The following is a 27521-nucleotide window of genomic DNA, read 5'->3' on the forward strand; positions in this document are numbered from 1 at the left end:
GGATCTTGCCAGAACACTCACCCTCTGCTTTTTTTTTTTGAGACAGTTTTGCTCTTGTTGCCCAGGCTGGAGTAAGTGCAATGGCGCGATCTCAGCTCACCGCAACCTCCGTCTCCTGGGTTCAAGCGATTCTTCTGCCTCAGCCTCCCGAGTAGCTGGGATTACAGTCATGCATCACCATGCCTGGCTAATTTTGTATTTTTAGAAGAGATGGGGTTTCTCCATGTTGGTCAGGCTGGTCTCAAAGTCCCGGCCTCAGATGATCCGCCTGCCTTGGCCTCCCAAAGTGCTGGGATTAAAGACGTGAGCCACCGCACCCAGCCTCCCTCTCTGCCATCTTAACTAAGCCTCATCTTTCCCTCCTGCCTGTCCATCTCCCAGGTTTCCCACAGCGCCCCTACTCCTGTACTCCCATCCTGAACTCAGGCCCTCTGCCCCTCAGCACTATCTGGCTAACTCCCTCTTGCTTGCCACACTAGCCTGGGAAACACCAGGACTGGATCAATCCTCATGACCAAGTTCCCCAAACTCATGAACAGCAGCTGGGCCCCCAGCACCACCTGAGTGGCAACTAATCTGCCTTCCCATGTGGGCTCTCCCTCCCTGTCCCCACGATGGCCGGGAGCTGTGTCAAATCTGACTCCTCCCCATTTTCTCTGAGCAGATGACTGGTCTCACAGTACCCCCCACTTCACTTCAAAGTTCATGTTCTCTCTGGCACATTTTATACAGACTGGTTGGTTTATATCTGCTCTTTAGAATTTAAGCTCCATGGCTGGGCGTGGTGGCTTACGCCTGTAATCCCAGCACCTTGGAAGGCTGAGGCAGGCAGATCACGAGGTCAGGAGATCAAGACCATCCCGGCTAACACGATGAAACCCCGTCTCTACTAAAAATACAAAAATAATAATAACAATAATTAGCCTGTTGCTGTGGTAGGCACCTGTAGTCCCAGCTACTCGGGAGGCTGAGGCAGGAGACTGGCGTGAACCTGGGAGGCGCAGCTTGCAGTGAGCGGAGATGGTGCCACTGCACTCCAGCCTGGGCAACAGACCAAGACTCCGTCTCAAACAAAATAAAAATAAAAATAAAAATAAAAATAAAAATTTAAGCTCCATGAGAGTAAAGTGGTTTTTTGGTTTTTGTCTTTTGAGATAGGGTCTTGCTCTGTCACTCAGGCTGGAGTAGAGGCACAACCACAGCTCAAGAGATCCTCCCACCTCAGCTTCCTGACTGGCTGGGACTACAGGCCTGAGCCATCACACTCATCTAAGTTTTAAAAATTTTTTGTAGTGATGGGGTTTCACCATGTTGCCCAGGCTGGTCTCAAACTCCTAGGCTCAAGTGATCCTCCTACCTCAGCCTCCTAAACTGCTAAGATTACAGGCATGAGCCACCAAGCCTGGTTTCTGTCCTTTAACTGCTATATCTTCAGCACTACAACTATGCCAGACATGTGGGGGCGGGGCTGGAGGGACCCTCAATAAGTGTGGTTTTGTTTTTGAGACAGGGTCTCACTCTGGTTGCCCAGGCTGGAGTGCAGTGGCATGATCTCGGCTCACTGCAGCCTCGACCTCCTGGGCCCAGGTGATTCTCCCACATCGAAGAGCTAGGCCTAAAGGCACATACCACCATGCCCAGCTAATTTTTTGTATTTTTTTTTTTTTTAGTAAAGAGAGGGTTTCATGATGCTGCCCAAGCTGGTCTCAAACTCCTGGACTCAAGCAATTGGCCGCCTCGGCCTCCCAAAGTGTTGGGATTACAGGTATGAGCCACCATACCCGGACTAGTAAGTATTTACTTAATGCATGAGCCAAAGAACAAGCCTACAGTGCACAGAGCTCAGTGAGGATGGTATGTTAAGCTTGCAGTTACCTGCAGCCGCTCTGTTCTTTACAGACTCCTCCCTCTAGGACAGGAAAGGGCTTCAGGGCAGTCCCTAGGAATGAGCAAGACCTCAGGCAAAAGAGGGCATGGGGCACAAGCCCCTGGAGCCTCACAGGCCAGTCAGTTCAGGGTGTGGCCAGCCAACGCCCCGCATGTGAATCACCCACTGGTGGTTTGTTAAAAATCCCTTTTTCCAGGCTCCGCACCAGGTGCCTGACTCAGAGGGCCCAGGAATTTTCATCTTTAGCCTGCAGCGCACTGCATTTGAGTTTGACAAAGTTGTTCCACTGAGTCTTGGTGTGAGCTATAGGAGACAAAGTAACGCAGTCTCCATCCTCACCGTGGGTCATCCACCAATGCTGACAGCCCTGCGGTGGGGGGGGCGACCAAGGCCTGTACGGAGTGGCCAGTGACACAGCCTGGGAAAGAAGTTGGGGAGGGGACGGGCTCCAGGCTGACAAATCACAAAAGCTCAGGGCGTGAGTTAGGTGTGGTTCATCCATGGAACCTGCAGGAGCATGTGGCCCCACCACATGGGCTGCGTGGTGCAGGGTGGGAAGCGCAGAGCCCCCGCCCCTCCTCGGCTCTAGATCAAGAACTGAGACACTGCCAGGATCAAGCATGGCATCCCTGCGTGTGGATGGATGGGAGTAGAGGGACCGTAGGTGGGAGCTCAGCAGGGAGAAAGAGGTGTGTCTGAGACCAGACACATCTGAACTCTGGCACCCTAATTAACTCAGTCCCCACCCCTCTAGAGTAGGCCATATCTCTTGCCCCAGGTGAGGACCTGCCCCAAGTCCGCTCAACCTCTGCCCACAGGGATGGCCATGTGCCTGTCCCATGAAGCCTACTGCTGAAAACATCACTTCCTCATTTAGACGTTCTCAGACTTGGCATCTTCCCCTCTTCAAACCCCAGTGACTCTTCCCAACCACCTGCCAAGCACTGTGCTCTGTAGCCACAACCCTAGGGATTTAGGGCCACAAGGGGGTTCCAGCCCATCTTGGTCTCCTGCTCAGCCTTGGCCAACAGGGCTAGAGGGTTCTGCCCAGCTGCCTTCACCCTTCTTCCCTGCTTACCAGTCTGACCTGCGAGCCGGGCTCAGCTTGAGGCAGGGGCTTGTTAGTGGGCAGGTGAGCTACCCAAGGCAAGGGCCAGGCAAGATCCTACTGCACCAACCCATCGTCCTCCTCTGCCCCCAGTCTCTGCCCACCCTTACCCCACCCCATGGCTAATAGTACTCAGAGCTTTGCAGAGATGCCCACTGGGTGCAGAGATGAGAGAAACTGCTCCCAGCTCACTGGGCCTCTCTGTGGAAACAGGGTCAAGGGCCCAGGCCTGGGCTGGGCAGATAAGGCTGGCCTCTGAGAATGAGCATTCAGGTCCCTATATCCCAGAAAGGAAGGCCCATGGGCCACCAGGGAACCATGAGCAGGGCCCAGTAGAGAGGCAGAGTCCAGACCAGCACAAAGAGAAAGGCAATTTTATTCTTCCAAAAAAATGCACCAGGAGAGGGTGAGCACAGGAGCACCCTTGGCCACATCCCCCATCCTAAGCAGGGTCTGAGATGAGGCCAGGCCTGACCTGGGCTTCGGAGAAGCTGACTGGACTCCCTGTGGCCTTGGGGAGGGAACCAGGCAGACCTGGGAGTGGGACTTTGTTGTTAGCACCAGGAGCCGCCCGCAGCTGGGCTCAGTGACAGGGCAGCACATGGCCCTGTTGCCTTCACCTGAGAGTCTGGGGAGGGGCTGGTGGCAGAAGGCTCCCTGCAGGAGGTCACCTGAATGACTCTCAGATTCACAGACCCCCTACGCCCCCCTCAACCCCTGTAAACATGAGAATGGGCTCGTGACACCCCCAGCACCTCAGGACAAGATGAGGGTCCGAGATGTGTGACTGGGCTTCAGGCGGCCCAGGAGCTGCCGGGCTTTCTCCTGCATGAAGAGCTGGTCCCTGGTCCCCCCGCAGGCCACCGTCTTCCAGGCACTGGACATCTGGGAGAAGGCGAGAGGGTTACCATCCAGGTAGGGACTATGTGTTCCCAACAGACCCTGGTGATCCTGGCCAGACAGGTGGAGTTATAAGCCTCCCTCCCCAGAAGCCAGAGCCTTCTTATTCTCTCTCCACATTCCCTGTGACCCTGGACAAGTCACTTCCTGGCTGTGGGCTTCCTCAACTGTAAGCAGGAAGCTGGACAAGGAGACATGGCCATGCACTGCCCCCCTGCCCCGCTGCCGTGCAGCACCAGCCTCTCAAGGAGAAGCCACAGCCAGAAGGCGGGTGAGAAGGAGCAGTTGAGACGGGTCAGCAGCCTGAGGCCAGCCCCTGCCTGAGGACAGACATGTACTAAGCAAACCAAATGCAGAATAATAATTTAGTTACAAGTAAAACCCAGGTCACAAAAGAGAGAATGGCAGAATGGCAGTGTCTCTACAGTATGTGGGGTCAGGGAAGGCTTCCCCCTGAGGAAGCAGCATCGAGACTGAGATCAGAGAGTAAGTTAAGCAAACGTAGCCATAGGAAATAACAGGAAGAGCACCCAGGCAGAGGAACAGCCTATGCAAAGGCCCTGAGCTAAGAAGGCAGGCACTGCAGGACCCCCAGGGATGGCCAGCACTCACAGGGGCAGGTGTCGGGAAGTGGCTTCGGGGCTTCTGGGCCACTGCTGCCTTCTCTGGCTTGGCCTGCAAGAAGCCCTGGTTGAGCAGGCTGTTGTCTTCTTTGATACCTGACAGGGTAAGGCTGGAGGAGTTTGAAGGGGCAGTTGTCGGCTGAAACCAAAACCAAGGAGTCACCATTTTGCCAGAAGGTGTGAGAGGCAAGAAAAAAACCCACAATCCCACCCCAGCACCACCACCTGGGTGCTGAGACCTGAAAGAGGATGCACACTTTTCCAAGCCTCAGTTTCTACTTTCAGATGGGGAGTTTACGTGAGCTTAATCTTACTTTATACTTAGAAGATTAAGCAAGGAGCCAGGTGTGGTGGCTCATGCCTGTAATCCCAGCACTTTGGGAGGCTGAGGCGGGCGGATCACGAGGTCAAGAATTGAGACCATCCTGGCCAACATGGTGAAACCCCATCTCTACTAAAAATACAAAAATTAGCTGGGTGTGGTGGCATGCGCCTGTAGTCCCAGCTACTTGGGAGGCTGAGGCAGGAGAAAGGCGTGAACCTGGGATGAGATAGAGCTTGCAGTGAGCTGAGACTGCACCACTGCACTCCAGCCTGGGCAACAGAGCAAGACTCTGTCTCCCTCCAAAAACAAACAAACAAACAAAAAACACAAAGATTATGCAAATAACTTAATCTTGTTCTAAAGAACTTTCTTACTTAAAAAAAAAAAAAAAATCGGGCCGGGCGCGGTGGCTCAAGCCTGTAATCCCAGCACTTTGGGAGGCCGAGACGGGCGGATCACGAGGTCAGGAGATCGAGACCATCCTGGCTAACACGGTGAAACCCCGTCTCTGCTAAGAAATACAAAAAACTAGCCGGGCGAGGTGGTGGGCGCCTGTAGTCCCAGCTACTCCGGAGGCTGAGGCAGGAGAATGGCGTAAACCCGGGAAGCGGAGCTTGCAGTGAGCTGAGATCCAGCCACTGCACTCCAGCCTGGGCGACAGAGCGAGACTCCGCCTCAAAAAAAAAAAAAAAAAAAAAATCAAGTAATCAAGTAAAGAAACATCTGTGTGCGTTTCAGAGCCTGATTCAGTGATGTGTCTTGAGGCACAGTCAGGCACTTGGGGGCGCATCAGCCCTGGGATGGGTGCTGTGCAGTCCCCAGGCCATAATAACATAATTGATAAATGTGGAGTATTATTGAGCATTGTCGAGTAATAACATACTCAATAATGTTGCCTCCGTCACATCAAGCCTCAGGAACCAAAGCTGTTCCTAGTTTTCCTGGGACCAGAAACATCCACAAGCATCATAAAGATGCAGCTTCAACCCCAAGCACATCAGAGCTGCACGAAGTCCCTCCCATGCCTTTCCAGCCTCTGTGCCCTGCTTGGCACTGTACCCTCCTGACTTAGGCTTGGCACCCCTTTTATAGGCTTTTAACTGGGGCTCAGGGAACCTTAAAAATCCCAGAGAGCAGCAATGGTGCCAGGCTCAAACCCAGGCCCGCCTGACTCAATCTGTGCTGTTCACTCCCTGCAGTGACGTTTTTTTCTTTGCAGTAATCTGACTGCAGGTCCTGTCAAGGACCCCTAGCCAGGACAAGGTTTCTCTGCAAGGATCGTGAGGGCAGCAGTCTACTTCAAAGATCAGGCAACCCTTAACCTTTGTTCATGATGCCGCCGTGCCTCTCACTGCCTCCCCACTCTGAGCCAGGGCAAGCCAACTCACCCCATTGTTAGCAGAGGGATCAGCCGCACACCATGGCTTCTGGGGACCCAGGCTCTGCACAGGCAACAACCCCCTTTCCGAGGTCGACCTGACTGTAGCACCAGGCACAGCAAGTGCACTGGCCTGGGGGCCGTATAGCACCCATCCCAGGGCTGCTGTACCCAAGTGCCTGGCTGTACCTTAAGACACATCACTAGGCCAGGCACGGTGACTCACGCCTGTAATCCCAGCAGTTTGGGAGGCCAAGGCAGGCCGATCATCTGAGGTTGGGAGTTTGAGACCAGCCTGATCAACGTGGAGAAATCCCATCTCTACTAAAAATACAAAATTAGCCAGGTGTGGTGGTGCATGCCCGTAATCCCAGCTACTTGGGAGACTGAGGCAGGAGAACCACTTGAACTCGGGAGGCGGAGGTTGCAGTAAGCTGAGATGGCACCATTGCACTCCAGCCTGGGCAAGAAGAGCGAAACTCTCTGACTCAAAAAAAAAAAAAAGAAAAGACACATCACTGACCCTTTCTGGGAAGGAGCTAGAGACTGAGACACATGGTTTTAAAACATGTCCTAGCCACGCACCTCTGCCAAACAAAACCTTCTGTGAGAGACAAGCAGAGCTGCTGACTGAAGCCAGCAGTGGGTGCCCAGACCCACCCTCCCTGACAGCCCCTCCCTGCAGAACCCAGCGTTCCAGAAGCCCAGCTGGAGAGCCACTAGACTAACTCCACCTTGAGGGTCCTCTCCAAAACTCAACAGTTTCAAGGGGCAGAAGCCTTCCAAGGAGACCTTATTCTCCCGGGGGCAGCTCTGGAGTGGGGTAGGGGTGGGCGAACCCTTACCAAGGAGAGAGACTTAGGCAGTGTGGACATCATCAGCTTCACATCCTCATCCACAATGTCAAGAGCCAGAGACTTCCGGACTTTCTTGATGGGGCTCCGCCGCAGCTGGGGGTCAGCAGATAGAAGGGGGTTAGGGTGGGTGTCAGGATTCCCCATGGTCAGCACCTGGATAGTCATGGCCATGGATGGTCACAAAACCAGGCCCTGCTGCAGTGCAGACTTGGAGCAAGGCCCAGCTAGTGGGAATCTGCTGTTAGAAGAATCGGGGGGTGGGGTGCTGGGAAAGTTAGGCCCCATGGCCCCATTACAGACTCTATACCCAAGGTAGACCCTGTCCTGCCAGGTGTTGCAACAGTGAGCAGTGAACACAGCATGAACCTCCACCACAAAGTGACCTGCTCTCACCCCGAATGGACCAGACACAGCCCCTCAAACAGGCCCAGCAGAGAATCATCCCAGTAACACCTAAAATACCACCCACAGGCCAGTAATATGGGAACACAAATCGCTTGAGACAAGCCCCTCTTCAAACGCCTAATACAAGCAAGGAATGTCCCATCCCTAACCGTGCACCTCACAGAAGCAGGTCCAGGGTCTGCTCCGATACCAGGGAGCAGCTCTGAGAGTCACACCCCACCCCTCCACCCAACAGTGCACCCAGCAGGGGCTGCTACGTCTCACAACCACCATCCCCACCAAGGAGAGGCCAGGGAGGGCCCTGGAGTCAAGGGTCCAAGTTCTCTCCACCTGCACATGGGGTGCCAGCTCAGGCAAGTCCCGCCCAGGCTGACCGCCTACCTCCCCTCCTTACCTAACACCCTGTATATCCCACTGTTCCCAGCTCTCCCTTGAGGAGAGCAGTCTGGGAAAAAAGAGGAGCACAAGGAGACTCAAAGGGATTACGCACTGTCACGAAAGCTAACAACACAGTGGCAGGAAGGCTGGCACAGAATGGAGGCTTGGGACAGTCCCTTCCCTGCCCCCCTGCCCAGGAATCCCTGCAGACTCTACCTCACCTGAACCCATTCCCCCCACCCCCAGCTCATGCAGCCTGACACTCAGCCCGGCGCTGCCTGGCCTGGCTGGTTCGTCTCGACCGCCCCGCCTCCATTCGAAGGATTCCCTTGGAACCTCCCTTTCTGCGGCCCTTGGTACCCTGTGAATTTAGTCATGGTGTGTCTGTCTAGCATCTGTCTCTGCCCCCGAACACTAAGGGGAGATCCAGTATGGGTCTTAATCGCTGCTCCATCCACCACATCCAGCCCAGCCCCACTTGAGCAGGGTCTGAACACAATGTTGGATAAGTAAGTGAATCCTTCAAAGGGGAGCAGGGGAGGGTCCCAGAGACAGTGTCCTTATCTTGTCAGTTTCCTTGACAACCACCGTGAGAAAGGGGGCAAAGGGGACATGCTGCACCCCCATTCTCCCCAGCGCCTCACTTTCTACAACCTGTCCCCGGATGCCTCCCCCATGCCACGGCTCCAACTCCCCCTGCCCAGGCTCTCCCACCCCCACCCCACTCACCCCAGGCTTCCTCTTCTGCTTCTCAGACCTGACGTCATCCTCGATGATGAGTTCGATGCCAGCCTCAGAGCGCAGCACCTCCTTCAAGTCCTCCTCCAGGTGTGGGGTCTGCGGCTGTGGGTAGGTGCGGGGCAGCCCATGTGAGGCACCACACTCGGGCTGTCTGTGTGTGGGACAGTGGGGCCAACCCAGCTGCAACTGGGCTGTCCTGGGTAAGGCACGAAGAAGGCCTGACGCCAGGATGCAGATCTCACATACACCACTCACAACCACTAACTGCTGCCTTGGACAAGCAGCTGATGACCTTGATTCCCGCGGGCCTGCCATGGCTGGGAGCAGCCCAGAGACACACAGTAACCCTCACACAGCCCTGTGCAATCACTGTCATCTTACGCAGATAGAAACAGAGGCTCAGAGATCAAGAGCCCGGCACATAGTCACACAGCTGCTGAATTAGGACCCGGAGGGCTCAAAGCCCAGGCTCACTCAACCCTTTGTTCCACACTAATGGGGGCTCTCAAATCCATTTCCTTCTCTCAGGCCTGGGGGTTCCAAGGACCTCTCCAGCTTCAGGCAACAGAGAACAGGGGAGGGAGAGTGCTACTAAGAGTGAAAGGTGTGAAGCACAGCAACTCCTCAGAAGTCACCCGAAAAGCCCCTGCAAACTTTAATTGCAGCTGCCAAGGTCATGAGATTTGCCCTCACACCTGTTTGGAGAGCACGCAGATACTTTAGTAGAGGAGCTGAATCTCCACTGCAACAGGAAAGGAGCACTAACTGTGCCTCACCTCGGCCCATGCAGCATGGTCCGTGGAAAGTCTGCTTGACTCAGAATCAGTTCCATGGCAGGCCCAGGGGAGCCTCAGCTCCCAGCCACCCTTGGGCTTCATAGGAGGCTCCACGCAGTGGAGAGAGAGGGCAGGGGGACCAACTGCAGACCTTGTTCACAGTCCAGTGCCTCCACAACCCTCCACCGATTTCTAAAACACCTGTGTGTTTCAGAAAGCCCAAGGTGCCAACTCCTGTTTTCACAGAGAAAACATAACCATCCCATCACTGGGAAGAGCAGGGGAGAAGTGCAGCCTGCACACTGTGGGAAAGACGTCCCTGGGGCTTTCCAGTGCTCTGTAGAGAACTGGGAGTTGGTCAGAAGACAGGCCAGAGCAGCAATTTGCCACTTCTCTGAACTAGGCACAGTGCTTATCTTTGCCTGAAAGTGTTTGAGTTATTTGTATTTCACATCAGTCTCCCCCATCCTGAGGCTGAGTGTCACAGGATACCCTCATGTCTCCAGCACTAGCCAGAGTCTGCTTGCACACTTAGGTGCTCAGGAGCAGTCAGAGGAAGTGACAAGGAGCAGCCTCAGCCTCCCCGTTTATACTATCAGGATCTCCGCATCTTCTCAGGAGGAAGAATCAAGGGAGACCTCAGAGGGAAGCGTCCTGTGGACTGAACATGGTTGGATGAACCCAAGGGATCCCACTGGGCAGAGATCCACGGCAGTGACCACACCACGTACCAGGGGCTTCAGGGGTCCGTACTTCTCCAGGGCGTTCTTGAATGGGGTTGGTGTGTGGGGAGTGTTGTCCATGGAGTACTTCTGATCTGGGGTTACAAACCTGCCAGGGGCCAGAGCAGGGGAATTAGTGACAGGACAGGGGCCGACGCCAGGCACTCTGCTGCCCTGGCTCCACCTTCCCCCAGTGTGACCTTTGGCCCAGCACAAGTTCTCTTCCCATCCCTCTCCCCACCCTGCAGGTCAAAGTCAGGGGCTCGGGGGAAACAGAAGGAAAAGGGGAGTCTAAGAGGGGCCAGGAGCTCCAGACGGGTGGCAGATAGCTGAGAATGCTGCTCAGTCACGGTCCAGACTTGCGACTTTCCAGAAAACAAGGCAGCCCATGGCCACACTTCAGGAACAGTGAGAGGGGCACGGAGCAAGGTGGGAACCCAGGAAGATCCCATCCTGCCCAGCTCTCCCTGGACAGCCTGTGTGAGGATGGCAGCAGCACACTGAGGGAAAGGAGGGGCGAGAGGTGAGGCCAGCATCTTCCCAGGTCTCCTAAGAGTTCATCAAGGTGATGGACATGCGGAGGAAACCCTTCAGCAGAGCACAGAAAAAACCCAGGATGGTCTGGTCCAGAAGCAGAACTGTAAGATACTTCTATCAGATGTGGACCCACCATGGGTGATTTCCGCCTGCCCCTGGAGCAGGGGGACAGAAGAGGGACCTCACACCCCAGAGCACCAGGGCTGGCGATATGCGGCAGGGCCAGGCTGGCTTGGGCAGATGTCAGCTCTGAAGGAAGCTACCAGGTTCCACAAACATGAGCCCTTGTGCTAGTATGTGACCTTAGTCACCTGGAGATGCTACCATGGCTGACTCTCATGGCATAACCAAGGCACTTAGAGGATGAGAGAAAAGCCCAGGTAGCCAGGGACTCAGGTCATGAGGCCAACTCCTAGAGACAGCAGCCTGGGGCCTGGCGCCTCCACTTCCCGCAACTGGCCAGCCACTCCATGGGGGGATAAAAAAACTAGTACAAGTGCAGACCATTCTTTTCTTCCTTCCTCAGGACCTAGAGATCAGGCAGGGATCCACAGTCTCTTCCCAAACCCTTGTTATCCCCCATCTGGGACACACAGAGATCCCCCTCTGTAAGGAAGAGCGAAGACAGGTAAGCACAGGTCAAATGTACACATCTTACAGTTCAAACCACAGCTCACAGGGGTGAATCTGAGCCACTCAAGCATCTCCATGGGACAATGGAGTTTCTGAGGAACATGAGAAAGTTCCAGAACCCCTCTAATTCGTGGCATCAACAAGGACTAAAAGCCCACACATGGCCAAAGGCGGTGGTTCACACCTGTAATCCTAACACTCTAGGATTAGTGTTAGGCTAACAGGAGAGGATCACTTGAGGCCAGGAGTTCAAGAACAGCCTGGGTAACACAGAGAGACTCCATCTCTACTAAAAATAAAAAAATCAGCCAGCCACGGTGGTGCTTGTAGTCCCAACTACTCCAGAGACTATGGGAGGAGGGCCACTCAAGCCCGGAATTCGAGGCTACAGTGAGCCATGATTACACCACCAGCCTAGGTGACTAAGAGAGACCTTGTCTCGGAAAAATGGGGGAAAAAAAAAAGTGTATATACACACATTAGAAAACTCAGGGAGAGGCCGGGCCTGGTGACTCACCCCTGTAATGCCAGCATTTTAGGACGCTGAGGTGGAAGGATTGCTTGAGTCCCAGAGTTCAAGACTAGCCTGGGCAACACAGTGAGACCCTGTCTCTCCAAAAAACAAGAAAATTAGCCAGGCATGGTGGTGCACACCTGAGGTCTCTGCTAGTTAGGAGGCTGAGGTGGGAGGATCGCTTGAGCCTGGGAGGTAGAAGCTACAGTGGGCCATGATCAGACCACTGCATTCAACCTTGGGGACAGAGCAAGACTATCTCAAAAAGAAACCTCAGGGAGGCAGGGAGGCTGACTTAAAAAGGGAATTCAAAAGATTGCTTGGAGATAAAAAATGCAGCTCTGTACGTCAGAGAACTCAGCAAGTTGGAAACCACGACAACCAAACTGGTGAATCAGAAAACAATCCCATCATGTTCTTGGCAGATTAAGGATATGGCTCAAGATGGCGAAGAGGAGTATGAAGACGAAAAAGACACAGATCAATCCAGCCTATATAGGAAGGAATTCGTAAGGTAGGAGAAGGGGCAGACAGGAAAAGAAAAACTAAAGAAATAAACACTTCCTCAGCTCAAGGTTTGAATCTTTAGTCTGATATGAAAGCCAGGGAGGAAAAAAATAGAGAAATAACCACACCACCATACAGCCTGGCAAATTTGAGGGATAACTAAAGAGACTCTCTACAAAAGAATAACAGCTGGATTACAGCTCACTCCTATAATACCAGCACTTTGGGAGGCCAAGGCAGGCCATTTGAGTCAGGAGTTAGAGACCAGCCTGGCCAACATGGTGAAACCCCATCTCTACAAAAAAAATAGAAAAATTAGCAAAAACTATAAAAATTAGAATTCATCACCAGCAGGCCCACACTACATGGTTAAAGGATGGCCTTCAGAAGGAATAAGATGGACATATGGATCTAAAGAGGAATGAACACTGGAGATGCTTCTTCCTATAGAAAAAAGGAGCTGGAGGGAGGCAGCAAATGAGGCCACATGGATAAGAAAGAAAGGGAGAGAGAGAAGTATCAATGCCTTTTGTAGTGACAGCATCTCTGTTTAAGGGCTTAGATCCAAAGTCCAGGATTCTGGTTTGAATGGACAATCATTTATCATGAAACCTATCTAAGTTATACTTCAGATCAACTCTTTAGAGACAGATTTCTTTTCTCTTTCTTTAACCAAAAAAAAAAAAAAACTAGAAAGAGGGTCACGCTCTGTCACCTAGGCTGGAGTCCAGTAGTCAACCATAGCTCACTGCAGCTTCAAACTCCTGGGCTCAAGCAATCCTCCCACTTCAGCCTCCCGAGTAGCTGGGACTACAGGCACACACCACCATGTCCAACTAATTAAAAAAAATTTTTTTGGTTGGGAGCGGTGGCTCACACATGTAATCCCAGCACTTTGGGAAGCCGAGGTGGGTGGATCACATAGTCAGGAATTTGAGACCAGCCTGACCAACGTGGTGAAACCCTGTTTCTACTAAAAATACAAAAATTAGCCAGGTGTGGTGGCTCACACCTGTAATCCCAGCTACTCAGGAGGCTGAGGCAGGAGAACCACTTGAACCTGGGAGGCAGAGGTTGCAGTGAGCTGAGATTGCATCACTGCCCTCCAGCCTGGGTGACAAAGCAAGACTCCATCTCAAAAATAAATAAAAATTTTCTTTTTCTTTTTTTTGGATAGACAGTGTCTCCCTATATTGCCCAGACTGGTCTTAAACCCCTAGTCTCAAGTGATCCTCCCACCTCGGCCTCCCAAGTGCTGGGATTACAAGTGTGAGCCACTGAGCCGGACTTTGGAGAATGATTTCTGACTAAGGGAGTCACAGATCTTTTCCTGAAATTATATCATTATCAGGGCTAAAATTCCTGAGCTGACTTCAGAATCACAAAATAATGATTTCCTCCTCCAGCTAATGTATCAAGCAGAGGAATAGTTAAGCAACTCTCTCTACCTGGAATTTAGAATCATGATGACTCGAGGAAGTAAATTTATTGTAAAAGCACTTCCATAAAAGCAGGCTGTCGAGCAACCTGCACAGGCTTCCAGACAGAAAACGCCGTGCTCCGTAAGCTCAGAGGAGAGGAATGCAGCCTCCAGTCCAGATGGAGGGACTGGGGCACTTCCGCCTTGCACATAAGGCTGCTCAAACACAGAGAATTTGCACTTGAAACCTTAGGAAGGGGAAGAGATTATGTTTTTCAGGCTAATATGGACTCTGTCTGTTCCTGAGACAGAAAATTATCAAATGAGGGCCAAGTGCCGTAGCTCACACCTGTAATCCCAGCGTTTTGGGAGGCTGTGGCAGGATCACTTTAAGGCCAGTTCAAAATCAGCCCAGATAAAGTAGCGAGACCTCACCTCTTAAAAAATGTTATTAGATGAGCATGGTGGCATGCACCTAGCGTCCCAGCTACTCAGGAGGCTGAGGCAGGAGGATCACAAAAAAGGAAACTATCAAATTAAAAAATAACAAATGAGGAAAAGCACAGGTGGAGCCCCAGACTATACTGACAAAAATGATAAATCGTGGTGGCCAGAAAGGAGAGGGCTTTCTTCAAACAGTCCCCAGTGTTATTCCAAGGGTGTCCCCTCCCACTGTTCTACCAGCTTGAGTGGTCCTCAAGCCCACAGTCTCACGTTGCTGAGGGAGAGGACGGCGAAGGTTGGGGGCATTACAGCACTCACGCAGCATGTTTCTGGTGCAGGGGTGTCTTGTCCCGGTGCAGTGGTGTGGTGACCACCACCTTCTGGCTGCACACTGGGGTGGATGTCAGCGAGGGGCTCTCCAGCTCCAATGTGTCCTGTTTGTTCCAGAAGTTCAGAAACTGCCGAAGAAGAGAGAGGGAACAAGACAAAATGATCACCTGCATGTGGATTCCTGAGACCTCAGGGGGTCATGGGTAGAGATCCTTGAGCTCCTCCCCAAAAACGTCTGCTCTCTGATACTGAGGTCCCCTCCTGACCATCAGACACCAGAGAACAAAGACTGGGACAGATCGATACCAGGAGCCCACAAAGCAGGTTCACACAGGCCTCTGGGGTTCCGTCACCCTAATCCTAGCTTTTGCCATCTCTACTCGAGTGCCATGACGCAGTTAAGGCACAGGAAGCCAACTGTGGGAGAGCGGCTCCTTCTCAGAAGAAATAAAACTAGCTCTGAACTGACCTGTGAAGGTGCAAGGCATGTGACAGTTGTAGTGATCCTGGTGGTGGGGGGTTATCATTTAGAGGGCACCTTCTCTTGCCAGTGCTAAGCACTTCACACAAATAGTTTAGTTCCCACAAATCCTGAGACATAGGCACTATTACTATCTCCCTTTTACAGGTAAGAGAACCAAAGCTTAGAGAAGTTTTGAGTCTTGCACTGAATGCTAGAGGTGAGACTCAAATCTAGACCTAAGTCAGCATCCATTCTTTGAAGCACCACCCTCTCTTCCCGCCCTGCCCTGAAGATGCTGTAATAGAGAGCCATCTGCAACCCTCAGGGTCACCACTCTAAATGGGGTCTCTGGCGTAGGGCGGCCACCATGCTCCATCATCCTGAGCTGCCCAAATAGTAGCTCAGGGACCCGCTGCCTTCCTTCTCCAGCCAGCAGCCCTCACTTGCAGCATGTTACAGACTGACCTGTGTCTCCCTCAAATTTACGTCCTCAAGTCCCAACTCTCAGCACCTCAGAATGGGACTGTATTAATACTTGGAGATAAGGCCTTTAAAGCGGTTAGTTAGGCCAGGCGCAGTGGCTCACGCCTGTAATCCCAGGACTGTGGGAGGCAGAGGCAGGTGGATCACCTGAGGTCAGGCATTCGAGACCAGCCTGGCCAACATGGTGAAACTCCGACTCTACTAAAAATATAAAAATTAGCCAGGCATGGTGGTGGGCCCTGTAATCCCAGCTACTCGAGAGGCTGAAGCAGGAGAATTGCTTGAACCCAGGAGGCACAAGTTGCAGTGAGCTGAGACTGCACTACTGCACCCTGGACAACAGAGCAAGACTCCCTCTCAAAAAAATAAATAAATAAAGTGGTAAGTTATAGTCTGGTCAACATGGTGAAACTCCATGGTGGCAGGCACCTGTAATCCCAGCTACTCGGGAGGCTGAGTTGGGAGAACTGTTTGAACCTGGGAGATGCAGGGTGCAATGAGCTGAGATCATGCCACTGCACTCCAGCCTGAGCAACAGAGCAAGACTACATCTCAAAAAACAAAAATAAAAAATAAAGTGGTAAGTTAAAATAAAGTCAGTAGAGGCTAGGCGCGGTGGCTCAGGCCTGTAATCCCAGCATTTTGGGAGGCCAAGGCGGGTGGATCACTTGAGGTCAGGAGTTCAAGACCAGTCTGGCCAACATGGTGAAACCCCATCTCTACTAAAACAACAGCAAAAAATAGCTGGGCATGGTGGCTCATGCCTGTAATCCCAGCTACTCAGGAGCCTGAGGCAGGAAAATTGCTTGAACCTGGGAGGTGGAGGTTGCAGTAAGCTGTGATCATGCCACTGCACTCCAGCCTCCGGCCTGGACAATAGAACAAGACTCCATCTCAAAAAATAAAAATAAAAAAATAAAGTCATTAGAGTGGGCCTTAATCCAATAACTGGTATCCTTATAAGATTATAAAATAAGAGGTTTTAAAAGAAAAAATAATAGATTAGGACACAGGCGACCACGTGAAAACACAGGAGGAGCCAGCATCTACAAGCCAAGGAGAGAGGCCTCAGAAGAAACCAATGATGCTTAATTTCTGTTGTCGAATCCACCGAGTCTGTGGTACTATGTTAAGCAGCTGGAGCAAACCGACACGGGGACTCTCTCAAAATGCCACTAGCCATCCTGACCCATGATGACAGGGTTGCCTCCTGCACCGGGCCACCTCAGGGCCTCGCTCTCACCCACAGCCTCACGGGAAGAATAGACCTAATGACAGCCAAAGCCCGAGATTATACCTACGCCCACCAAGGCCCTGCACCACCCCCTATGACTCCACACATCCTCTCTGCCCTTCCTTTTCTGTGCCTTTGGTCAAGGTGCTCAAGGAGAACCAGCCCAGATACCTCGCTGCAGAAGGCCAGGTGCCCCCCATGACCTCTGTCTCGGAGAGACTCTGGCATCCATCCCGGCTCCCGAAGCTCTGTGTGTTACTAAAAGGGCACCCAGGGGCAACACCCAGGACAGTGAGTTCTCAGTGACTTCGCAATTGCTATCACATGGCACTTCCCACACTCTATTCTGGTTCATTACAAGCTCATCCCCAGCACTGGCTATCCCAGCTCTTCCCAGCACCGGGCAGGGCGAGTCAGTGCTGGGGACAACCCATCATCTTCATCTTTGCTCCCCAGGGCTGGCAAGTCTGCTACGAAATAGGTTCCACAAATGGAATGAACAAACACGACAGTTCTCTTCCTCTCCTTCATTACCCAGCTACCAGCATCCTCCTCCTCCTCCTGGCAGTCTTCCTGGACTCACCCAGACTAGATACACATATGCAGCACCATAAGCCTTCTCCTTCATCCTGATTATCACATTTTCTGGGTCTTTTTCAGTTAACTGGTCTTCCTACCAGAGCGTAAGCTGCATGAGGACAGAGCCAGGTCTGGTTTTGCTCACCCTTGCCACAGCACTGAACACTAGGTGCCTGTACCAACCCAGTAAGCTGCCACAGTGGGGTCCACGCACCTGGGAGGGCGAGAAGGGCAGGGTCTTAACAGGTGTGCTCTTGGGCGTGAGGCTGTTACAGGAATCCAGGAAGGACAGACTGGTGCTATTCTCAGTGACAGGGGACAGGGCCACACGCCTCTTCCTCTGCCGCTTGAGCACCGAGGGCGGCGTGCCAATGCCAGAGCCCCCGACTTCAGTGCTGGGGGAAATGGGGATCAGCTCCCCCCGGCTGCTCCGGCTCAGGTCTGAGATGGTGTGACCATCCAGGCGGTACTCGGTCACGCTGGGCACCGGGGCAGCAGGCTGGCGGGGTGGCAGGACCTGCTGCTGCTGTGACGCTTGCAGCTGCACTAGGCTGTTATTGATACTGTCCTCTGCAGATGGCTCCTCAGGGAGGTCAAATTTACTCAGGTCGCACCAAGCGTCGGGGTCCTGCCCAGGGAGGGAAGTTAGGAATTGCAATTACTATGCTCTTAATACAAGAGGACTTGTTCATTAAAGGAAATATGTAAGTGTCAAGTATGATCCCACAGCTCAGGATCAATCATTAATATTTCATGCATTTCCTCAAAGTTTTCTATGACTATACATCCATATTTTCAGAGATTGTTTTTCCTTTAAAGAGACAGGGTCTCACTCTGTTGCCTACGCTGGAGGATAGTAGCACAATCACAGCTCACTGCAGGCTTAAACTCCTGGGTTCAAGCGATCCTCCTGCCTCAGCCTCCCAAGTAGCTGGGACTACAGGCATATACCACCATTCTTGGCTAATTTTTTATCTTTCTTTTTTTTTGAGACAGAGTCTCACTCTGTTGCCCAGGCTGTGGTGCAATGGTGCAATCTCGGCTCACTGCAACCTTCGCCTCGGCCTCCTGAGTAGCTGCGACTACTGGCATGTGCCATCACGCCCACCTAATTTTTGTACTTTTAGTAGAGACAGGGTTTCACCATATTAGCCAGGCTGGTCTCGAACTCCTGACCTCAGGTGATCTGACAGTCCCGGCCTCCCCAAGTGCTGGGATGACAGGTGTGAGCCACTGCACCCAGTTTCAGCTAATTTTTTAAAAGATTTTTTACAGAGACTGTGTTTCGCTACGTTACCCAGGCTGGTCTCAAATTCCTGGGCTCATGTGATCCTCTCACCTCAGCCTCCCAAAGTGCTGGGATTATAGGCATGAACCACAGTACCCAGCCTGCAGATATTTTTTATAGAACGAAATATAGAGCAGTGAACGGGACGTCACTCATCATTGATGCCTCCTTGGGGCAGCTCACAAAAGTTGTTTCCAATCCCCACAATTCTGCCATGGAAGCATTACTTTCCCTTTCACACCAAGGAAGCTGAGCTAAGGGGATTTGGTCTTCCCGAAGTTACTCAGCTGCTAGAACAAGCCCGTGAGTCACGACAGGTTTTCCCTCCTTTACCCAGTAAATCACAGCACAAACCAAAAGGCTTCTGGTCTTTGGGTTCTGGTCTGAGGGGACCCTGGTTCCCAGGACTTGCAGGAGCCTGGGGCAATTCACTCCTAAGGATGGAGGCCAGCTGGGGGCAGGACCGACCTCAGGCCCACACCCCAACCTCAGGGAGGCCCCAGCACTGACAGTGTCTGGTAGACCAGAAGTACATCCTACAAGGACCACTCAAGTGGACGAAGCAGAGGAAGGAAGACAGGATTTCCACATATGCAGTAACTCCCCCAACAGGCGCTGAAGGTCATCGTGGAAACAGCCTGAGCTCTGAGCCGGACGGACAGCAGGGCCTGACTCCTGTTCCTGGAGGTTACCAGCTATGTGAAACTGGCCAAGTCTCTCCTAACCTCTCTGAGTGTGGGGTGCTCTCACTGTTGATGAGTCCACTACCCACCTCACAGGTTGTTAAAGACCAACTAAAGCCAGGCGCGGTGGTTCACGCCTGTAATCCCAGCACTTTGGGAGGCCGAGGCGGGCAGATCACGAGGTCAGGAGATCGAGACCATCCTGGCTAACACTCTGAAACCCCGTCTCTACTAAAAAATACAAAAAATTAGCCGGGCGTGGTGGCAGGCGCCTGTAGTCCCAGCTACTTGGGACGATGAGGCAGGAGAATGACGTGAACCCAGGAGGCGGAGCTTGCAGTGAGCTGAGATCACACCACTGCACTCTAGCCTGGGCGACACAGCGAGGCTCCATCTCAAAAAGAAAAGACCAACGAAGAGCCCACACATTAGGTAGCAAGTGATGGGCCTGGCAAGTGGCAAGCACTCAAATCTTAGGTACTGTAATTACTCACTAAGCACTGGCTCTGGCAATCAGTGGGTGCTCAATACAGGCGAGCTGTGCCTGCAAGCAAAAGAAAACAGAACAGTCTAGGGTAAAGGGAGGTGATGCTGTGGTATAAACAGTGTGCCAGGCATAGAGGGGCCGAGTCTCCTCTCAACACTCCCCTCAGAGCTCGGGCGAGGGATGGTGCCCAGTGCTTGCTTCAGAGCTGTGCGGAGAATCCATGAATGTGCTAGTGCCTCTCAAACTCCTCTGACAATCCCTGGAGGTGGGGGCACCACAGACAGAGCCTGTAGCTGGGTCCAGTCCCGGTCACTGGGGTCAAGAGGTGAGACCTAGAGTGAAAGAGGGCCTGAGTAGATGGCCCTCCAACCCTTCATCAAGTAGTAGCAGGAGCACAGCACGGCAGTCAAGACCACCAAGTGTACTTGCTGTGCAACCATGGGTATACTACTTGACCTCTCTGAGCCTCAGTCTCACCTACAAAACAGAAATGACACGCCTCACAGGATAACACGAAGACTGTATATTAAGCTCAGACCCTGGCAGTAGGATGTTCTAGGACGGAAGACACCTGAGTGGGAAGGCGAACATGGACCCCCATACTGGACTCCGCACCCCAGTGACCAGGCCTCTGGTCTTTCACCTCCCAAAACCCGCTCTACACGGCAGACCTGGCTGATGCAGTCAGAAGCTGGGGTGTCACACCAAGAAGCCCTCCTCAAAGGACACAACCCCACAGCCAACACAGTAACCACAACACGGGCTCAATGGCTGCCCCACCCTGAGTAACCAGAACCCACTCCACTTCAAGACCAGCACCAAGCCTTGGCACTTCCTGGGCTCCTCTTCAGGGAGGCCCAACCATGTGTGATGCCACAAATACCACGCTGTCCTGTGCTGTCACCTGCAGTCAACCTTTAGGACTCAGTGCAGTGCCACCTCCTCTGGGCAGCCTTCCCACCCTGCCCTGTGCCATACATAGAGGTCAGATGCCACCACAAATTCCTGCTGCACACACCAGGAGTTCCCCAAAGACAGGGACTGTATGGTGATGACCCTGGTGTCCCCAGCCCTTCGGTTAGGGCTGGGCACTCAGCATCAAGTCAGTAACTGTTAGCAGGGAGATGGAATGAGCAAAAGGATGTGGGCCCATGAGAGAAGCACTTCCTGCTAGGGGTGTTCTGTGCCTACTGTGAAATGTTGTGACCAACATACCGACTCAATCAAGTCCAGGGCTTCAGAGAGGCTAGACCCCACAGCAGGGATGAGGAGGTTGGCTGCCTCCACCACCCACTTGTAGGGCAGACTCATTTCCGGTGGGGAGCCTTCCTGGTCCTCACGCTTCGGAAATTCCTCCAAGGGCTCGGGTGTTCGTACTGCGTCCAGATCTTTAGGGATGGGCTCCTGCTCCTTTGAAGTGGTGGCTGCTGCAGGTTCCTCCTCACTGCTTTCCTCCTCCTTTATGGTAGGAGGGACAGAGGGCCAGTTGGTCAGAAGACTTCCCTGAAAGACACAAGAGTACACCATTTGGATTTCGCTGAGATATAGACTCTATAGTAATTTCTAGCTAAAACACACAACCTGAATCTAAGAAGGAAACTCTGATGAACCCAAATAGAGAAACATTCTACAAAATAATTAGCCATACCATATACTTCAAAAATGTCAATATCATGAGACTAAGAAAGGCGGACTAAAGGGATAGGACAACTAAATGCAATGTCTGGTCCTAGACTGCATCATGGGCAGGGAAAAATGGAATATAAACTGTAGATAAACATCCTGAATTAAGCTTAAATTCCCTGGATTGAATATAACTTTACTGTGGTTATGTAAGCAAATGGCCTTATTCTTAGGAAACTATGCTACATAACTAACTCTCAAATGGCTCAGATGAAAGTAGTAGTACACAGAGGTTGGGTGCAGTGGCTCACGCCTGTAATCCCAGCACTTTGGGAGGCCGAGGTGGGTGGATCACCTGAGGTCAAGAGTTCAAGATCAGCCTGGCCAACATGGTGAAACCCTGTCTCTACTAAAAATACAAAAAAAAAATTAGCCAGGCGTGGTGGCACGCACCTGTAATCCCAGCTACTCGGAGGCTGAGGCAGGAGAATCACTTGAACCTGGGAGGCGGAGGTTGCAGTGAGCTGAGATCGTGCCATTGCACTCCGGCCTAGGTAACAAGAGCAAAACTCCGTCTCAAAAAAAATTAAAAATTTAATTTTTAAAGCTTAAATAAACATTAAAAATTAAAGGACCAGGTACAGTGGCTTATGCCTGTAACCCTAGCACTTTGGGAGGCTGAGGCAAGTGGATCCCTTGAGCTCATGAGCTCAAGGTTGCAATGAGCTATGATCACACCACTGCCCTCCAGCCTGGGCAACATAGCAAGAGTCTAATAAAAAAAAAAGGGTGGGGGAGGGGGCTGGGTGCAGCGGCTCACATCCATAATCCCAGAACTCTGAAAGGCTCAGGCAAGAGGATCGCTTGAGTTCAAGAGTTGAAGGTTGCAGTGAGCTATGATCACGCCACTGCACTACAGCCTGGGGTACAGAGCAAGACCTTGTCTCATTTAAAAAAAAAAAAAAAAAATGGCCGAGCATGGTGGCTTACACCTGTAATCCCAACACTTCAGGAGACCAAGACGGGCGGATCATGAGGTCGAGAGATCAAGACCATCCTGGCTAACATGGTGAAACTCTGTCTCTAAAAATACAAAAAACTGGCTGGGCGTGGTGGCACATGCCTGTAGTCCTAGCTACTCGGGAGGCTGAGGCAGGAGAATCGCTTGAACCCAGGAGGTGAAGGTTGCAGTGAGCCACGATTGCACCACTGCACTCCAGCCTAGGCGACAGAGTGAGAGTCCATCTCCAAAAACAAAAAAAAAAAACAAAAAAAAAAAAACCCAAAAAAAAACGCTGGGTGCGGTAGCTCATGCCTGTAATCCCAGCACTTTGGGAGGCCATGGCAGACAGATCCCTTGAGCCCAGGAGTTCGAGACCAGCCTGGGCAACATAGGGAAACCCCATCTCTATAAAACAAACAAACAAAAAAAGTGAATTTTGCTGTATGTAAATTATACCTTTATAAAATAAAGAAATAAAAAAGCTAGCAAACTGGGAAAAAATAGTTACTACATGATAAAGGAGTAACACCCTTAATATACAAATAAAATGTACAAATCAATAACAAGACCAAAAAAAAAAAAAAAAAAGGCAACCAAGCCAAATAACAAACTAAGGGGTAATTTGTTACTCAACCTCATTAATAGTAAACGAAATGAAAACCAAAACAATGAATCAAAACATCACGTTGTACACCATAAATATATGCAATTTTTTTGTTGTTGTTTTTTGAGACAGAGTCTTGCTGTCGCCCAGGCTGGTGTGCAGAGGCACACTTTCAGCTCACTGCAACCTCTGCCTCCCAGGTTCAAGTCATTCTCATGCCTCAGCCTCCTGAGCAGCTGGGACTACAGAAGTGCACCACCACACCCGGTTAATTTTTTATATTGTTAGTAGAGATGGGGTTTCACCATATTGACCATCCTAGCCTCAAGTGATCCGCCCACTTCAGCCTCCCAAAGTGCTGGGAATACAGGCATGAGCCACCGCGCCTGGTCAATATATGCAATTTATTTGTCAATTATATCTTAATAAAGCTGGAAAAAAAACCCCATCAACTCCAAAGTAATTCAATCAAAATAAGAACATGATAATGCATCTGTTGCTCATTAAAACTGGCAAAGATTTTTTTTATATAACCATAGCCGGTATTGACAATGAGGCTGGAAACAAGCAGTCCCATATACTGCTGATAGCAGAATTAAACAGTACAATCCCTTTGGCAGCAATTCAGCAACGCTTATGAAAACTTCAAATGTCCACACTATTTTACCCAACCATTCCACATTATAAAATCAACCGGCCGGGCCCAGTGGCTCACACCTGTAATCCCAGCACTTTGGGAGGCTGAGGCGGGCGGATCACGAGGTCAAGAGATCGAGACCATCGTGGCCAACATGGTGAAACCCCTCTCTCTACTAAGAAACACAAAAATTAGCTGGGCATGTGGTGCATGCCTGTAATCCCAGCTACTTGGGAGGCTGAGGCAGCAGAATGACTTGAACCCAGGAGACGGAGGTTGCAGTGAGCTGAGATCGTGCCACTGCACTCTAGCCTGGCGACAGAGCAAGACTCTGTCTTTAAAAAAAAAAAAACAACACATAGTTCAGCAAATGTACAAAGAAACTGAATGATGATGTTCATTATAGCATTGATGGAAATAGTTACAGATGTTCATCAATATAACGGTTAAATAAGATAGGGCAAATTCAGGAATGTTAGAGATCTGAATACACATAACAACATGGAAAGATATATTAACTAGAAAAATAAAGTTGTAAAACAGTAAGATATCATCTAATTTTAGGCCCAGCGCTGTGGCTCACGCCTGTAATCCAAGTACTTTGGGAGGTCAAGGCAGGCAGATCACCTGAGGAGTTTGAGACCAGACTGATCAACATGGAGACACTCCAAGTAGCCAGGTGTGGTGGCACATGCTTATAATCCCAGCTACTCGACAGGCTGAGGCAGGAGAATCGCTTGAACCCGGGAGGCAGAGGTTGGGGTGAGCCAAGATCACGCCATTGCACTCCAGCCTGGGCAACAAGAGCAAAACTCCGTCTCAAAAAAAAAAAAAAAAAGTTGAGATGAGCGGGCTCAGCCTTCTGCATTGCCTAATTCTATAAAGTTGTTAAGTTTCTGCAATGATCACGCATTACTTCTGAAGCAAAGGAACCAATTTTACAATGGCAAGCACTGACCAATGCGTGAGGGAAGTTGGGGGTGGTCCCTACATGAATTAACAAGCAAAATTCTTCTGGCAGCAACCTAACAAAATGTATTAAGAGGTTTTTGTTCTTTTTTTTTTTTTTTTCTTTTTAAAGACAGAGTCTTGCTGTCACCCAGGCTGGAGTGCAGTGGTGTGAACTCTGCTCACTGCAACCTCCGCCACGCCGGTTCAACTTATTCTCAATTATTGTGCCTCAGCCTCCCAAGTAGCTGGGATTACAAGCCTGTGCCACCACACCCGCCTCGGCCTCCCAAAGTGTGAGATTACAGGAGTAAGCCACGATGCCTGGCCTGTTTGCTTTTTCAAAGACAGAGTCTCACTCTGTTGAAATCCTGGGCTCAAGTGAACTTCCTACCCCAGGCTCCAAGTAGCTGGAACTACAGGTGTGTGCCACCGCACCCAGCTTTTTTTTTTTTTTTTTTTTTTTATAGAGACAGAGTCTCCCTATGTTGCCCAGGCTGCTCGCGAACTCCTGGCCTCAAGGAATCCTCCCACCTTGGCCTCACAAAGTGCTGGGATTACAGGAATGAGCCACCATACTCAGCCAAAAGGGTTCCCCCAACCACCAAATATATCTGTCCATCTCCAGAAATTTCTCAAGAACTAACTGCAAAAAGAAGCAGTGATTTTGTTATTTTATCTCGAATAACAAAAAACCAGTATATTCTTATCTTCATCAGTAAGAAACTAGTTAAATAAATAGCACACCAGAGAGAAGACACTGGAGAGAAACGGGTAAGGCTGAAAGCAAAACAGGCCGGGCACGGTGGCTCATGCCTGCAATTTCATCACTTTGAGAGGCCGAGGAGGGTGGATCACCCGAGGTCAGGAGTTCGAGAGCAGCCTGGCCAACATGGCAAAACTCCATCTCTACTAAAAATACAAAAATTTGCCAGGCGTGGTGGCAAATGCCTATAATCCCAGCTTCCCAGCTACTCAGGAGGCTGAAGCAGGAGAATCACTTGAACTCGGGAGGTGGAGGTTGCAGCAAGCGGAGATGGCACCACTGCATTCCAGCCTGAGCAAGAGCAAGACTCTGTCTCAAACAAAACAAAACAAAACAAAACAAAAAACCCAAAAACTGACCTCTTGTGCTCAGGGTCATGGTCTAGGGCTTGGTCCCAGCCCAGCACAGTCAGCACTCCAGACACTCAAAGTGTCAGGGGACAAAAGTCAAGTCAATAACGGGCTTTCAGCACAGTAGAGTTTTTAGAGATTAAAGATCTGTTCACTCTGTTCTATGCTGAAAGTCTTCTATGAGTCAGCTGATGCCCACTGTTTCTCTTTGTGGAACACAGACCTTTTCTTCAATCAGAAGTAAAAGATCGAAAGCATACTACTTAGATGTACAAGAAATTGTCAGAAGTAGACTCCTCTGGTTAAGAGATGCACAGGGAGTTGAAACTAGAAAAAGAAGTCATTTTACTTTTCATTTTATACCTTTCTCTACCATTTGAAAGTTACCCCATAGGTGAATTCGTATTGGGAAATCGAGAGAGATTCTCTAAAATTGAAAAATCAAGAAATAGAGACAAAAACATAATATATCACTCTAGCAGGGCGTTGTGGAAGAATTGTAGCTGTCAACAAGTTACCTCTACCCAGTAAGAAGAGGGAAAAAGATTTTTAAAAATTATTAAATAGGGGCCAGGCACGGTGGCTCAAGCCTGTAATCCCAGCACTTTGGGAGGCCGAGACGGGCGGATCACGAGGTCAGGAGATCGAGACCATCCTGGCTAACACGGTGAAACCCCGTCTCTACTAAAAAATACAAAAAACTAGCCGGGTGCGGTGGCGGGCGCCTGTAGTCCCAGCTACTCGGGAGGCTGAGGCAGGAGAATGGCGTGAACCCGGGAGGCGGAGCTTGCAGTGAGCCGAGATCCGGCCATTGCACTCCAGCCTGGGCGGCAGAGTGAGACTCCGTCTCAAAAAAAAAAAAAAAAAAAAGAAAATAACAGAAAACAACTGTGTTACCTACCACATATCCAGCATCATCAAATCTTAATGTTCTGTCATGCTTGATTCAAATTTTTATTTTATTTAGGCCGGGCGCAGTGGCTCACACTTGTAATCTCAGCACTTTGGGAGGCTGAGGCGGGCAGATCACAAGGTCAGGAGATTGAGACCATCCTGGCCAACATGGTGAAACCCCGTCTCTACTAAAAATACAAAAAATTAGCTGGGCGTGGTGGCAGGGGCCTGTAGTCCCAGCTACTCGGGAGGCTGAGGCAGGAGAACGGCATGAACCCACAAGGTAGAGCTTGCAGTGAGCCAAGATCACGACACTGCACTCCAGCCTGGGCGACACAATGAGACTCTGTCTCAAAAAAAAAAAAAAAACCAGAAAAAAGCCCCAGCTACTCAGGAGGCTGAGGCAGGAGAATGGAGAATGGTGTGAACCCGGGAGGCACAGCTTGCAGTGAGCCGAGATCGCACCACTGCACTCTAGCCTGGGTGACAGAGTGAGACTTTGTCTCAAAAAAAAAAAAAAAATTTATTTATAGATAAAAGCTGGAATGAAGTGGCAGGATCTCAACTCACTGTAACCTCCGCCTCCCAGGCTCAGGTAATCCTCCCACTTCAGCCTCCCAAGTAGCTGGAACTACAGGTTCACACAATCATGCACAGCTAACTTTTTCTTACTTTTTATAGAAATGGGGTTTCGCCATGTTGCCAAGGCTGGTCTTAAACTCCAGGACTCAAGAGATCCATACGCCTTGGCCTCCCAAAGTGCTGGGATTACAGATGTTAGCCACCACGCCCTGCCCAAATTTCTATTTTGAAAAATAACCTTTATAGTTTAAAAATATAAATAAAAACTTTGCTCTGGTGCATAGGACAGTGGATGTTAACGTAAGTATACACTGATTTCATTTTTAAAACTGCAAATGTAGCTGGGGCACAGTGGCTCACGTCTGTAATGCCAGCACTTTGGGAGGCTGAGGTGGATGGATCATTTGAGGT

At 50.8% G+C, this 27521-nt stretch overlaps 1 protein-coding gene across 2 annotated transcripts in view; it reads right to left on the reverse strand.

Annotated features, from left to right (window-relative positions):
• Positions 1-3354: 3354 nt before the first annotated feature.
• Positions 3355-27521, reverse strand: part of MYBL2 (MYB proto-oncogene like 2) — a 52055-nt gene continuing 27888 nt past the window's right edge. For both annotated transcript variants that reach the window (XM_025399086.1, XM_025399085.1), the window contains 8 exons: positions 20919-21206; positions 17460-17873; positions 14475-14614; positions 10111-10210; positions 8592-8705; positions 7068-7172; positions 4509-4658; positions 3355-3881 (listed from right to left, as the gene is read on the reverse strand). In XM_025399086.1, coding sequence (XP_025254871.1) covers positions 3753-3881; positions 4509-4658; positions 7068-7172; positions 8592-8705; positions 10111-10210; positions 14475-14614; positions 17460-17873; positions 20919-21206 — 1440 coding nt within the window. In that variant the 3' untranslated portion in view covers positions 3355-3752. The remainder of the gene's footprint in view (positions 3882-4508; positions 4659-7067; positions 7173-8591; positions 8706-10110; positions 10211-14474; positions 14615-17459; positions 17874-20918; positions 21207-27521) is intronic.

Source organism: Theropithecus gelada, chromosome 10 (assembly GCF_003255815.1).
Source record: "Theropithecus gelada isolate Dixy chromosome 10, Tgel_1.0, whole genome shotgun sequence".
NCBI classification, from domain to species: Eukaryota; Metazoa; Chordata; class Mammalia; order Primates; family Cercopithecidae; genus Theropithecus; species Theropithecus gelada.